The sequence below is a fragment of the Corvus moneduloides genome, chromosome 8 (assembly GCF_009650955.1).
Source record: "Corvus moneduloides isolate bCorMon1 chromosome 8, bCorMon1.pri, whole genome shotgun sequence".
NCBI classification, from domain to species: domain Eukaryota; kingdom Metazoa; phylum Chordata; class Aves; order Passeriformes; family Corvidae; genus Corvus; species Corvus moneduloides.
Window position 1 is genome coordinate 23431374 of NC_045483.1, and position 15882 is coordinate 23447255.

At 42.0% G+C, this 15882-nt stretch overlaps 1 protein-coding gene across 50 annotated transcripts in view; it reads right to left on the reverse strand.

Annotated features, from left to right (window-relative positions):
- The window catches only part of KCNMA1 (potassium calcium-activated channel subfamily M alpha 1), a 444344-nt gene extending 439050 nt beyond the window's left edge, over positions 1 to 5294 (reverse strand). For 27 of the 50 annotated variants that reach the window (XM_032116922.1, XM_032116908.1, XM_032116905.1 and 24 more), the window contains exon 1: positions 4405 to 5092. In XM_032116922.1, the coding sequence (XP_031972813.1) occupies positions 4405 to 4713 (309 nt within the window). In that variant the 5' untranslated portion in view covers positions 4714 to 5092. Of the gene's footprint in view, positions 1 to 4404; positions 5095 to 5135 lie in introns of those variants that run through there. The other 23 variants (XM_032116921.1, XM_032116907.1, XM_032116906.1 and 20 more) reach the window with 6 other exon arrangements.
- Positions 5295 to 15882: the final 10588 nt, after the last annotated feature.

Below are 15882 nucleotides of genomic sequence, written 5' to 3' on the forward strand. Positions count from 1 at the left end.
AGCAAAATGCATTACAGTTGCCGCTAATCCCTTGAGCCTTCCAGTTGTTCATCATACGCTGCTGCACAGTACATCTTCACGGGAGTCAAGGCGACGTTTCCACGTACAGATTTAAATGAAGGGATCTCCTGCATTATGTGTCCACATGTATCTCCCAATGTACACTCAAACTTTTCTCAATAGATCGTGCTTCAAATTTGTTTCTTTATTTGGAGAGGGTGTTCATGCAGATATCACTCAGAAACCAACAAACCTCGCCCACACGAGAGCCAGCCTGGAATGCTTGTTTTATGGACAACTTAAACTTATCCACTTAGAAGTTTTCTCTGGCTTTAGAGTTTTGAGTTGAAATTGTTAACTTTTCAAAGACAATTTCTGCAAATATTTTATTTCCAGCAAAACCAGGGTTTTTTCTATTCAAAATAAATGGGAATGTTTCTTGGTTTCTACTGACCAAATCTAGCACTGTGTAAATTACTACATTTCAGAAATAAGGAGACAAAGGTCAAAGAAAACTGTTAGGACTTGTAATTTCAGGCTAGCAACTGCTACCTGTAATCATAATTTCATTTTATATGTGTACATGTCCTGGGTTGTGGGCAGGAAAAGCTCTTCGAAACACTGAAAGCATCACAGTAAGGATATTTTCTACCTGCTAGAGCCTGATGACATAAGGTCCATAAGAAGTACCCTTCACTGGGGAACCAAGGAGCAGCAATAAAGGGTCCAGTATCATATTCTTCAACAGGAAACAAGTCCCGCTTGATTCTGCACTGACCAGCACCAGGAGCTGACTGTGCCCCAAACCTGGGCTCTCTCATTCCACTGCTCCTTGGTCATGTTTTAGAGTTTGTTCAAAGCCAAAATACGGAATCAGATAATGTCAGCAGCAAATGCCCTCCAGGAGCACAGAAAACGCCGATGCAGATCCATATAATCAAAAGAACTACAGACTGTATAATATGCATTTAGCCCCTATGTGCACATCACCATGCAGATTTATTTATTTTTCTGCTGTTACCACAAACAAGAGCGCATGGTGTCAGAGTCCAGTCCAAGGAAGTTTAATCTCACATTCTACTTTTCATACACAAACAGAAATGAGTTGGTCAGGGGACAAAGAAAAAGCAATGACAAGTTCTTTAGCAGTATCTAAGCACTATTGAAAATGTAGATGTAAACACTGAGAAGAAAACCAGCCTTTTTCAAGGTTGGTTGCAAATACACTGTAGCTAATTTTGAAAAATTCCATTTAAAATTATACACCATATTAAATAAAGGACTACAAGGGCTCCAATAGTAGTGACTATCACACTACATGAAACACTGACAATGAAGGTAAAGATTTACTTTTTAGTAAGATTTTTTTAAAATGACAACTCACAAAGCAAGTGTGGAGCATGAAAATCCTAAAACTTCTACAATCATTTTTAGTACATGATTAAGAGTAATTAAAAATAAGTTCTATTCACATACAATTACATAAATGAGATACGGAATTCTAAGAGGTAATGATGATTCTGTTAGCAGTTTTCATATTCTTGACTTACAGTATCTTGACTTTCTTATCTCCAAGAGGAAAAAAAAATGTAATGAAATTTCATACCACAAAGTGTTAAACTGTTTATATCATAGTTTTAAATTCCAACTTTAAACTGACTAAGTTGAAGAGGGGAAACCCCAAACAAATCACATTCTAAATCCTTCTACGTAACCATTAAAAAGTTTTATATCCCACAGTCAAGTTAACAATCATCGACAAATCCATGGAATACGTCATGCTTAGAATATAGCAGGGAGAAAAAAATGAAACGTTTTGTAGTTCTTTGCAATAACAGAGACAGATATGAGTATTAGCACATTAACTCTGAATTATTCATATATATATATATCTATGTGAATTATTCAATAAGAGGCCACAGAAAGTAGACATGAGAAAGATTTCTTTTAGCTTTCTCACTGGGACCGCTCTTTATGTAGTGAGACGATGCTGGATAGCCCAACTTCCCTGCAACCTGTGGAGCAGCAGAAGAGGCAGCACAGGAAAGGAAAGCTCCTAATATGCAGAAAACTTCTTCAATCCTGCAGTAGGAGGAGCTACTTCTTCTAAAATTGCTTTTGTAGCAGGTCCAATAGAGTCAACATAGCATATACATGCATTCACATTTCTCACCGGCAGCTTTTCCAAACTCACCAAGCAGCAAAGTATGTGCTTGGTAACAGCAAATTTTAAGACATTTCCAGTTGTTGCTTCAGTTAGCCTTTATACCCTAAATACTAGAAAAGTGTTTTGCAATAACTAGTTATAACTAACATCCTTGCATACACAGAATTCCCTCCAACTCCCTATTTTATCGTATAAGGAATTCAGGATCAGCCCTTGAAAGTTCTTTTTCGCCAGACTTTTGAAAACCCTTACAAGTGGAACAAATAGGATCTAAAAGGAGACATATATCTCCCCCTACCTGCAGAGCCCTTTATCCTCCTGCCCCAGGGAACGACATTAATGGAACAACTTCAGTTTCAAAGATGAAATAAACTCAAATCTTACAACCTGCCATAGCCACAGTATGTCAAGCTATTTGGACTGGAAGTGTTTGAACCCCTCGACGAAGCCTGTTACTAAACTGACATATTTAGCCTAAGAGGTTTTAAAGACAATTTGCACACACCTTTCTATACCGGTTAAGAAATGACTGATCTGCTTTAACTCTGTGTCCCAATGATGGATTCTCTGACCAACAAGACCCACCAAGAAACCATGCCTAAGAAGTCTGTGTACAAGTCTCTAACTTCTTACTCTCTCGAGAAGAAGAAGCACGAGGTAATAACCTGCAGATTTTTCTTTTTCATCAAGAGCTCTGATAGCCTCTGTAGATTTGTCTCATTCTGTGGAGACAAAAATGCTAAATACACAATGAAACCAAAGGTTAAGTCTTCACTACTCACCCTTTCTTGAAAATTGCCTTTTACTGCTGTGGGAAATAATACCTTATTATCACAAATTCATTAGAGCTGTGTCATCATACCCGGCTAACACCCCTCTAAGCAAGTTCAGGTTTGGTGTTGAATGAAAAACAAAATGACTATAGAAAAGTAGTGCTGTCTGATAGGATTCCTGATGCTTCAGGCTGACTTAAAAGCTTTTATTCCTTAACTTTAGCAATCACTCCTTCCCTAGATAGGCCAAGTTCACTATAATAGTTTAACTTCCAACTGGAGTGTGGAGGTTCATTTAGGCAACCCAAACTACATGACAAACAAGTACCATAACTTTCCATGCTCTAACTTTGTTTCTGGTTTCCCCTAAATGCTGGGCCCTTCATACAGCTGGCATATATGCTGTGTGTTTAGGGGGGAGGGGACAGGAGAAAGGGGAAGACAGCTCACTGTACGTCAAAGCAAACCAGCAACCTAGCAACCATATATTAAAAGGTGTGTGTGTTTTTGTGGGTGTCTGTGTGCCAGGAATAACTGAAGCAGATATTATTCCATTTGTAATCCAAAAAATGTGAAAAGGGAAGGGGAGAAACTCCAGTTGCTGGTCTATTTTGGGGTCTGTCAAAATCCACTTTCACAATACAGAGTTGTAACACTTTCTATGTCATTTTTCGTAATCAAAAATTAAAGTCTGGACTTGAGCAAGTTCTTAGCTTTGGTTTGAAAATAGGCCCTTCAAAGCAGAAGCTGAACTTACTTCACATGCTTTCTTCCAGCTGGTAATATGCGAAAATCAAAGGGGCAGAGAGGCTGCCTCAAAGACTTCACACTCAGGTTAAGCAAATACTTACAAATGTACAGAATACTTCTAGATAGCTACATTTAATCTAACAAACAGAAACGTCAAAGGTTCTCAGGGAGTGGAACTGGCTTTATAAAGGTTCCCTCGAGTGAGAAATTCAGCCTTTCAATTTTGCCAAAGTTTCTCATTCCACAAGACAACTGACAGTTTAGATCAGCGTATGCAAGCTCCCACCCCATCATATGGGGTCCCAAGGGTGCATATAAACTTCTGATCTGCACCGTCCCACTACACCAGCATGCGCCTCTCCGACAGGGCGAGCGCCGGACACCAGGTGTTAACTGTCGTGCCCCCAGATGAAAACGAATGAGTTCCTGTGTAGGGTGGAACAGAGAAGGGGGAACGGGGGAGGCGCCTCGGGACTGCACCCAACACCTCACCCCTCCAGCTACACTGCCCACGTTGCAGCTCCCAACAGCCCGTGGCAACCCTAAGCCAAGAGCAGCCAGCACACTGCCATCAACAACAGCCCCACGGCGTCCGCTCCACCGCCACCTCGCCCGGGTGTCCTGCTCTATAAGGCTGGGCTCCTACTACTCCTCACCACCACCACCGCAACAAACCATCACCGGCAGCAGGAGGGGAAGGGAAGGGGCAGTTACCTTGTTTTTGACCCCGCAGTGGCAGCAGACAGTCCACAGGTACTTGAGGGTCCTCCACAGCAGGATGATAAACAGTCCCCCAAAGAAAGTAACCATGGATGAGGCGAGGAAAGCCCACCACATGCGCTGTCCGCGGCTATCGCAGGGCACCTCCATGGTCACCGGGATGATGAGCGCATCCATCTTGGGCACATTGACGGGGGAGGAGGACGAGTCTGTGTTGAGATTGTTGGCGTTGATATTGTTACTCATTCTAATGCCGCTGCCGCTGCCGCCCGGGTAGGAGCCGCCGCCGCTGCCATTTGCCATAGCTAACAGCGAGCCGGGCGCGCAGGGGCTTCCGAGAGCTCCTCCCGCCGCCAGCGCCCCCCAAAAAGCCCATCACCAGCCATATTGCTGCTGCTGCCGCCGCTGCTCAGCGGGGAAGGGATAAGGAGAGTAATAAAAATAAAAAGCCCCCAATCAAAACAAACAAAAAACCAAACCAACCAACAAAAAAAAAAAAAAAAAAAAAAAAAAAGCAGGTGAAGAGAAGCGACCGCACAATTCCCGGGTCCCTCTCGGGAGCCGACAGGCCGGTGAATTCCGAGCGTCCTCTTTGTACGGCGAAAATAATATTTAAAAAATTAAAAATAATAATAAAAATATAGTCTCCTCCTCAGATTCCCACCCCTTCCTTCTCCCGCATACACAGCCCCTACCCCGCCCACCCCAAAAAAATCATCCAGCACCACCACAAACTGATGCCTCTGAGCGTCTCTCCAAGATACCCAGCGCGGCGACCCCGCTGGCCTCAGCGGGGATCCCTCACTCAGCCTCCGCCGCGGATCCTCCCGGAGGTGGTCTGTTATTATTGTTATTAGTCTTTAACTTGTTATTAGCGATACTCAGTCCCCCCCCCCCCACCCCCCCGCGCACCCTCCTCCTCCTCCTCCTCCTCTTCCAAGTCCAGCCCCTTCCTCTCCTCTTCCCCTCTCGGTGCCGGCAGCAGCCTCCTGTGGCTCCTAATTCATCCTCCGCTGGCCCATCTGTGAGTGCGCTGCCGCTGCCGCCGCCTCCTCGCCCATCCTTCGGGAGCTCCCTCCAGGGCCCGGCTGTCGCTCAGGCTGTTGCTCCCACACGCGCAGCGGCGCCGCCGGCTCCCGCCCCTCCCTCTGTGCCGCCGGGGGACGCGACGGCCCCGCAGCCGCGGCCGCTCCGGGGGCGCATCAAAGGCCCCGCGGGCCGAGGGTGCCGGGCGGGCCGGGGGTGCCGCGCTGCCGCTGCCGCCGGGGGTGGGGGCTCCGGCTCAGGCGGGCTCCCGGCGCCCCATGGGCAGCGCTCCCCGCCCCGCGGCTGCTCGGTCCCGCTCGCGGCGCCGCCGAAGCGCCGAGCGCCCGCTCCGGAGGACGGCGAGGCGGGAGCGGGGGCTGTGTGCCGAGGCGGGCGCTTCACAGGTGGCGGCGAGGCGGTGCCCGGCCGCGCCGGGGAGCTGCCGCTCCAACAAGTCCCGCCGGCCCCGGTGCGTCCATCGCCGCCGCGCCGCGCTCTCCGCAGCCGCGGTGGGGCGGGGGCTGGCGGCAGCGGCTCCCCCCGCGCCGGCCGTGCGCGGGGCCGGTTCGAAGGATGTCATGACGCAGCGGCCAACGCACGGCGCAGTCACGGCCCCGGCCCCCGCAGCCCCGCCGGGTCCCCGCGCCCATCGCCCGCATCCGTCGCCCGCCGCGCAGCGCGGCCCCACGGCGAGAGCGACCCCGCCGCAGCACGGCCGCAACGGCGCCCTCGGGGGCGGCGGGCCCGGGGCTGCAGCCGGGGGGCAGCGGGGGCAGCGGGGGAGGGAGGGGAGGAGGGAGGGGGGCGCGCTCGGGGCTCGCAGGAGGCGGTTGAGCTGCAGCAGCAGGTGCCCGGGGATGCGCGCGGCGCGGGAGGGGGGGAGCTGGCATGGAAACGCGGTAAGGGAGCGTGAAATAAACATCGGGGACCGTGGCGTGGGTTTTTCCGCTGAAGGCATCCGTGGCTTGTCTTTAATTGACACGGGGAAGTACTGCAAACGCTCCGCAAACACACCGTAAATTGCCGCACATCCCAAGAACATTCCTGAATTTAACCCTTAGAAATATAAGTAACAATTTAAAATTACACACTTGGGGAGGATGGAGGGGAAGGGGGAAGCCAGTAAGAAAATCTGTATAGTCGTCTCCTACTTTTTTTCAGATGCACATTGAAAAGCAAAGACATTGTATGTCTATATATGTATTCTTTTATATACAAATCAAAATCTCCATTTGGCTTACTGGGTTGTCTGTACAAAGTATTATGCAGATCCTCTTGACATGTTTCCAAGGGTAAAATACAGCAGCCTTTGTGTGTGTGACATTCCCCCATCTTATCTAGTTGCTATACCAGCAGAGAGCCACCATTATGAAATAGTAATCTCTTAACCTTTACTAGTAGTAGTTTCTGGTTTTGCACCTGCCAGGGGGTTATTTGTTTTTGTTTTCTACTTAAGTGAAGGTAATGAGGTTTTATGAGTTCCCAAAGCTTTTTACGGGGCTCTCTAACCCTCTCACCCCCACTTTTTTCATGCAATAACACCACCATTTGTCTAACTCTGTGAGTTTATCATGATATCTTCTTCCAGTCTGTTCCTCCAGTCTGTTCCTTCAAGAGAAAGCTTCCTTTTTCAAGAAAGGTTTAATAGAGGTCTCTGAATAGAGAAGGCATTAGATAATAAATAATATGGAGGTGTATACAGGTGAGAAAAATGCTACATTACTTTTTCCCAGACAAAACCAGTCCGTTACATAGCAGACCTGAAGCAGGCCATTCCCAGGAGTCTGTTGTAACGGAATTAAGTTGAGGATTTCTAGATGCAGAAAACTAGACAGATTGAAAAGAAACTGCACGTCACAGCTGCCACATGCAAGCCCAGACTGCCCTGCCACAGCTGCTGCCCCCTCCCATGTCTTTTCTTTACCAACCCTCCCCACACCTGGGGCCACCTGCAGGCCACCTGGACTGCAAAGTGTTGTCATGACAGGATCACACGCCTTGGGTCCTGGGCTCAGAACCCGCTCCTGATGGTCATTTGCTCTGCATTCCTGTGTTGGTGTTGACGGAGCACCCTTTTCACAGCTGCACACATATCTACGGATCCTTTCATCCATCAGCAAACACCAGGAGTGGAACAAGGGCAGGGGCATCGTAACACAGGCACTTGATGTCTGATCTTCAGCAGTGCCAGGTACTTACAGACACTCTTATAGCTAATAGAAACTACAAGCCCTGTGCACCTTGAAACATGAGGACAATGAAGAGCAGCAGCACAATATATCCCAGGGAAGGCTTTTGCATGGTGGAATTTCTTCCATATTCTGGTCTGGCAGATAACAAGGAGTGAATCACTGAAGGCATGGCTGTGGCATAGATCCTCTCTTGCTGTTGTTTGAGGGGGCCCAGAAGATTTGGTGGAGAGGCTGCAGTCTGAAAATACATTTTCTTGCTGTATGCATTCAAGAGGTACGAGTTAAAAAGTATTTATTTGACTCAATACTGTGCTGCAGCTGAGTGCTGCAGACACTGGTTTCAAGAGCACTCCAGATGCAAACAAGATCGTTAAGGACTTCTAAAATATCATCCCCATAATACTGTACCCACACATACCAAAGATGGTCCTAAAGAAAAATTCAGACTAAAGCAAATAAAGTGCACCACACAATATAGTCTGTAGGTTAAAATAATTTGATTTGAACATATTCACACAAAGTTCACATGCAGGTTTGGACAGGGGTAGGAGATTTATTGTGATCAATTGTAAAAGGCTGCCTTTAAGTTCTGATGCTCAAATGCTGTTCATAAACCAACCAACACATACATTAGGAGTCCTGGTTTATAAATCTCATACCATCTACCCAGGGGAAAACCTTTTGGTTTATCTGTATAAACAAAACTTTTATTTACATAAATACAGCTCAGTTCTACAAATATTGACGATGAAACTCACACTGAAAAGTAAATATTGATATTAGTTGGTGAGACTTACCTTACTAGCTGAAGGTTTCCTTACTAGGAATTATCTGCAAAAGACAAAGCAAAGTAGGCAACTTTGTATTTTGTTCACCTATTCATAGACAGAGGTAAAAATGATCCTTGAATGAATATCCCTTCCATTAAGTCCCATTTGAGCTTACTCCTTTATGAATAAGGGAAGGCCTGCTTTCCAGTGCAGGTTCTATAAAGCAGAGTTTGAGAAAGCCCCCTGGGGCCGCATGCTTCATTTACTGAGGCAACAACTCTGTTTCACGTTGTCTTCAGACTAAACAAGGTTTTCCAGCTCTGCATCCTGGAGAGATGTGTTCCAAACAAACAGAAAACTTAAATGGGTTAGTTTTCAGATTAGTTGTCTATTTAATATTTCAACACAAGAGCTCAAAATTTACTTGGTTAACAACAGCCTTTACAGAACATAACAAACACTGTGCTGACCTGTGTTTTTCCTGTTCCTACCATGTAGTCCAGGTCACAATCATGCCTACTCAACGTAATTCTGGAGGATTTGGTTCCAGAAAGCAGTGTTTTAGCAGCAAGGAAATGACTCCTCTTTATGTAAAACAGTTCCCTCTTGTGGATATTCTGTGTACAGTATCACAGAAGTATTTAAAATATTCATCAATCCTGGATCTTTGCAATTAAAACCTCTGTTCATCAATTATCGAACCCCCTTGGCATTCTTGGTTTTAGCAATTAAATATGTGAGGAAGAACAAGCTATTGCATTTAATCATAATACAGCTTGCACATTTACACGTTATCTGTAACAAATTATTTAATTAAACACAACAAAGCTAAATAAAGTTGCACAACTGTACCTCTATGAGTCAAGTACAAATCACAGTGGGGTTTTTTATTTTGTTTATAGGAGAAAACTTTCCACGCATTCCATTAAAAGAAACCACGATTAAAAAACAAGGAAAAGATACACTATATAAAGAAAAGAGACAGTAATGGCAGAGCAGTCAGGGTTTCCAAGGATCCATGTATTAAGTACTGAAGACAAAGAAACTCTGGAATGATAAATCTTTCAATTAAAACTGAAGAGTCCAAGCAAGTAAGTGGCACAGCTTCACTGGTGACACAATATTGCACCAGGGATTAATTTGGCATGGCAGTTTGGAAAAAAAATCCATATGAATGGAGTAAGAGTGTTAAGATTTATGTGTTCTCTAAATGATGACTACATTATACAAAAAATAATTTTTTTTCTTAGGAAGTGAAATGTGAGAGAATAAATGTCTACTCCCCAGTTTTGCCTAAGGGCATTTGGTCTGACTGAGTCCAGGGAAATGATAGAAAACAACTGCATGTTATTATCTTGAGGGAAATTATATTTTAAAAGGCTAAAAGCCTTTATATAACAGTACACCATAAACTTGTTTACCACAACATTTTTGTTAAATGGTTATATATAAAACCTTCCTAAACTTTGATTAAAGGTACAGAGAAAATGTTGAAGAAGCAGCTTAAGGTTCAGTAAAGGTAAATACTTTCCAAGGTTAAAAAAACCCTCAAAGTTCCAACTATTTGTGTCCAACAGCCTCCTTCACATTTTTGTTGTCCCTGTAGAACACACTGTTGGCTTTTATGTAACATCAGTGGCTGTGGCAGAGCAAGCACTTAGACACAGAAATAGCATAAAATAATAATAAAAAGTACTTCTACTCAAGGGGCTAGGTCTGTGTTTCTGAGGTTAGTGGGGCACTTGGTCTTGACTTCAAATGCTGGAGACACAGTGTCAGCCAGACTTCAGATATAAGCACAAATGTCTTGCATAATTAATTCTGAGCCTCACTTTAATACTATTCCTTACTACTTCTACTTTGTCCTTCTACTTGGTAGTAGAGTGAAAAATCATACATTTGTAGTGATTAGATGGATACTGGAACAAAATCATATCATGAAATAATTCTGAGATTTTTGTTGTAATGCGAAATGTTAGCTCTCTGAGATGCTGATATAAAGCACGTAAGGTTGGATCTACTGTCCTTGTCTTAAAGACTCTAAAGAGGACATATTAGCAGGAGATTATAGGAATATGCACATAACTATGTATTTGCACATGGCAAATTATTATCTTTAGCTTTTGTTGTTTTCACAGAATTTAGACAACCTATTTCGGTGCATATTAACTGAAAATTCTGTTTAGCTTACTTTCTATCTGCCCAATCCCTGTTCAAAGACCAAAGTACATATTTAGCATGATAATATATTGCACACTGTAGCAGCTTCTTATCAAAGTACTTAGCAAATACGAATATATTCAACCTCATCACATCTCTCCGTAACTGTATATGTGAACACTATTCTTGGCAGTGAGGTTACGTAACGATTTCCTTGAATTAGTTAAAACTTTTGTATTGAGATCTATTTTGGCACTTAACCCTGGCAAAGTCCTCCAGCTGGCAGGACAAAGACATACTTCAGCAGAATGCTTTAATGGGTCACCCAATCATTCAGAGTGATCATCTCCAGAGTATTGGAACCCTTGCGCTCAATCCAGCCAAATAAAATATTAAAGAAAATCCCTTGTTCACACTAATCCATATGGTATGAATAGAAATTTAATAAAAATGAATATTGCAAACATAAAATATTTTCTTTGTTTTTTTTTTTTTTTGTATCATTTTAATGAAGCAATTCTTGTATATCTTTGTATTTTGTTTAAGAGTTAGACCTATACATACTTCCTCATTCTTACCAAGTTTCCCAAATCACGTGGGTTTTGATTAGATGTGGTATTTCTTGCCAGTAGGATCTCAGTTCTTATTGGAAAATTAGTGTGGTTTATGCAATAACAGAATATTAACATATGGCTGGAGTCTGAAAAAATGTGACAGCAAGATGATGACTTCAGGAGCAATATTAATTAAGCCATGTTAGATGGTCTGAGGTCTGTAAGTGCACTTAATAAACATCAATCCAAACACTTAAAAGCACTCTTGACTCATGCAAATCAGAGCCTGTTTATTACTGTTTGTACTAATGGTATTTCCTTCCAGCCAGCAGAGAAGAAAGTAGGAAGGTATCAGGATATTCTGAAGACAGAATAGTAGCAGTCGCTGTTGAAATACAGATAGACTAACAAAGAAATAGCAGTTAAACAATGTATCAACAAAATGGAAAACACATAAATAAAGCTACCTCTAAAATGTCTCTCTTAAACCACTAGTTCCCCTTTTTCTGAGTGGGTCCTGATGACCAAACCATAGAGAGAAGAAGCAAACCCTTCACCCTCTACTGAATGATGATGACAGAACAACAGAGAAGTGCAGTCGTGTGCAAAGAACCACTGCAGGGGAGCAGTAAGAAGAAGCAGGGTAAAACTTCTCTATGGTGTGTTGGTTCTTTTGGCTTGTATCAAATCAGGACAGCTACATCACTCTGCAAACACTCTGCCAGGACTTCTTTCTGTGCAATTTTTGTTTTGTGAAAGCTCTCCAGCTCTTTGTAGAAACATTGACAACCATTGGTCATTCCAGATACACCCAGAAACTTCTAATGGATCAATACAGGAACTGTTATAGTAGTACAGCAAATATATATGTGTGTGTGTATATATCTATGTCTATATATATCTCCTCTGTTTGATGTAACTATGAAAACGCAAAGCAGTCAGAGTCCCCCAGTTTCCAACAGCAGTGTTCATGCTGTGGCCATAGCTACTATCTACAAACAGAGCATTCCAGAACTGCTCAAGTATTGCCATAATGATCGCAAAGACAAATACTAATTTTTTCTAATGGATTTAATTTGGCGAACTAAATATTTATTGCCTCATCTTTTAGTATTTTCCATTCATTTTACTTGGTATCTTGCATACTGGAATTGTGTAGGCCGGGTAGCTTTATTTGCTTGCTTCTAGGAACGATTTGCCTTTGACTCCAAATCCTTCTAAGGCACAACTAAAAGGCTATGGAGGAAAAAAGGTTTCATTGTAAAGTGTAAATCTACAGATGCCTGTTTGCATTGGACGATTCTTTTTAAGTCCATCAGCCAACTTTGCCACGTGGCACTTGCAGTGACTCATTGCTGTCAGAGTCAGAGCCCCTACAATGGAAGCTCTGCCAGTCATTCCCAAAACCGGCTGCCAGCCTTAATGTACTGTAGGGCTCCAAAATCTGTTGTGTACAATTTAAATTGTTTGGGGAGCAAAGCAATAGCAGGACAGTACTGCTGCTCTGCTCCAATTAGGCCAAGAGAAATTTTCATAAAAGTCAGCTAAATGTAAAAACCAAGAAAAATGTGAAGAGGTGTGTGTTCTGAAACCAGCCCCTGAGAAGAGCAGCTCTGAGCAGTAGCTAATTTGATGTCCACAAGGTGTAAATCTGTTTAACATTGAAAAATCAGACATCATACTAAAACTTTAAAGAGGAGATCATATGTTTACAAGCAGCCACTCCATTTTTTTGCAGCTCATTATGACACTTTCACTTTGCTCTCCCTAGGATATATTCACATTAGGAACTTGGTGTTTATTTTTGACAATACCCTCAACATAATGCAGGAAGAGCAGTATTTGCAATGACCTGCTTTGCTTTCTTGTCTGTCACACTTGTTTGGAGCTGAAGAGCTGAGAACTGGCAATTCGCAACTGAAAATATATTAGACCAAAATAAATCTTTTAGTATCAAACATCAGCCCATACAGTAAGGTTTGAAAAGCTGAATCTCACCATAATCAGAAGATTCTAAGATGCTTTTTCTCTTCCCACTACGTAAGCATATATCCACCAGAGTTTTTCCAATAGGAGGATGAGATACAACACATTTAACACGCAATCCTGCAAAATGCTGAGCATTCCTGCTTTGATCCAGCAAAGCATTTAAACAGGTGTCTAATGTTATGCACAAGTAATCTCACAGAATCCTGTAACTGAGTCACATGTTTAAAATTAAGCATGTGGTTTAGGTCCAGGGTGACAAGGCTCGACACCTTGTATGATTAAGTGACTAGTAAGCTGAAGAGGTTGTCTGCGAGTCATGTCCTTAATTGCTTGCTGACTTCATCAGCATGTATATCTTACTGGGGCTGTATTTGCTAGCATGCAAAAGGTGACCTTTAATTCCAGAATTAATATAGCTTTAGCATTTTCTTTTCTGTTTGGAACTAGATGTTCTTCAATTAACAAAATAATGAAAAAATAATACCCAACTTAGTCAAAATTTTTGAAGGATCAGTGATTAACTGACATTATTTTTTGTACTCCTGATAGAAGATGAATCTCTGAAATAGTATTCTAAAGACATAATATTCTGTTTTCTCATGGATAGATTCAAATATGTCCCCTCACAAGTCATTGGTGCTGCTAAGGATCAAATATATACCAGTAGTCACAGATAAGTGTCAAATGTCAGAGCTCTGCTAATGCAGCAGTCTTATGTGCAATACTAAGTCTGCAGCAGGCTATCACAAAATACCTTCAGGCTGAATTCAAAATAATTAAATTCAAGGCCAAAATGAAAGTAGCCTCTAAAAGGAAGTATTTTCCAGCAGCAAAAATATATATTTTTCTTCCCTGTGCTAAATTCAGTGGAATGTTGGGATACCTAATGGCAACTGACAAAAAGAAGGTGCGGTTTTGACCTTCGGCTGCAGCCTCTGGGCAATATTATAATGGTAGAATGAAGCTCTGTTAACTGAATAGTCTCATATGCTGCATCTACTCATGTTCATGGCTTTAATTTGATCTGACCTATGGGCAGATGTTAATTTCTTCTTCCTCTCATAAGCTAATTGTAATTCAACCTATGGTCAGAACTAATGTAAGTTATTTGGGAAGAGGCATGGATTGTTTGTGTCTTGTGCAGAAGGTGCAGTTTTGCCTTTGAATACAAGTCTGTAGCTGCATCAATTAAGGATACGTGTGGATATCTAACAATAATTTACATGTGTATATCTAACAATAGTTAGACACTGGGTAATTTGTCATCAGTGGATCAGTATCTTTGAAGAAAAACATAATGTTTTCATAAAGGTTCACAGGTTGATATTCTGCAGATAATTTAAAATTATTAATTAACATGCAGGTTTAGGCAATGGAATACTGAGTTGTATCTAACTGTGAGACATATTAATCACAAAACTTCCACCTATTCACCATCTCAGTCAAGTCCTATTCAAAGTCTCTGATAATACACTCCTGTGTATTATATGACTTTATCTCACACAACAGGTTTTCCCAGTGTCTCCTCTACTAAAAGGAAGTTCGCTGCTATACATGTGAGAATACATTATTGCTCACCTACCTCAGTATGTGAAAAACTGATATATTCAGTCTGTTGACAACTGCAATGGTTAGAATATTTCTAATGTTTACACAGGTTTATGGTGCTTGAACTTGGTCTGGTTTTCATAAATTATGCCTATTGTTAAATGTGTATTATAAAGTGTTACTTGGTATCATCAATTTTACTAAGCTTATAATCAAGGCTTTTTTTCTCTGAATTTCTTTGAATTTTTGATCTCAGATTTCCAGTGTTTTCTTTTTCTATCAAGAAATGGGTAACCTAGAAGTTTTTAAGGTCTGTGAAGAGATGAAAATCTATAATCATTCTATGTCTCTTAGGTTCAAGGCAGGTGAAATGCAAAGCCTTGTAATGTACAAGTGTTTTAAGTGCTAGAGAACTCTACAGCCATATTAAGATTATATAACATAGAATAACCAGTATTTCAATAACCTTAGTGTGGTCCTGGAAAGCTCTAGCAGTGCAGTATTCATTCCACGTTAAAACAAGAAAAATTAAGTTAGAATTTATGGGGTATGGACAAAACCAGCTTACTACTAAATCGCTTTCCTAGAAGGAAATGCACCCTGCTTATATAAAAAATCATTCATAAAAATACTTTCTCTTTTGTTTGTGGAAAGATTCAACTTCTTACAGGCAAATAATTATGAGTAAATTATTAACTAACTGCAATAGAGCCATAGGATGATGAAAGTTTGTCAAGGGCAGGTTAACCTTAATATAAATAAATACTATTTTAACAGACAGTGTTTAGGCAATACACTTAGTTCATTGTGCATCAGGCTAATGCCCTTTCAGTGACAGGCACTGGCAACTAATTAAATCCTGTGTTTGAATCCTGATTGATGTGTCAATGCAACACACCTCTGTATGCATTGCATGAATCACAAAGTAATAGATTTACCGGGGGTTATCACTATCAATAAAGATGTAGATTATGTTAACTTTTCTTCTTAAAAAAGAGGGTTTCTACTGCCTTTTCTCCTGGATGGTACAGTAATTGCTTTCTAACACAAACTAAAACATACAGCCAACCTTCCTCGGTATTTTACCTTCCCTTTTGCGAAAAAAATCCTGCCTTCCAGACTCTAATAAATTCAGTATTAGACATCTTTAAACATGCAGTGTCACCTCTCCAGTCTTCTCTGGAATAGTATCAGGTTTCAGGAAATACTACAGGTAGAGCTATTTCTTCTTTG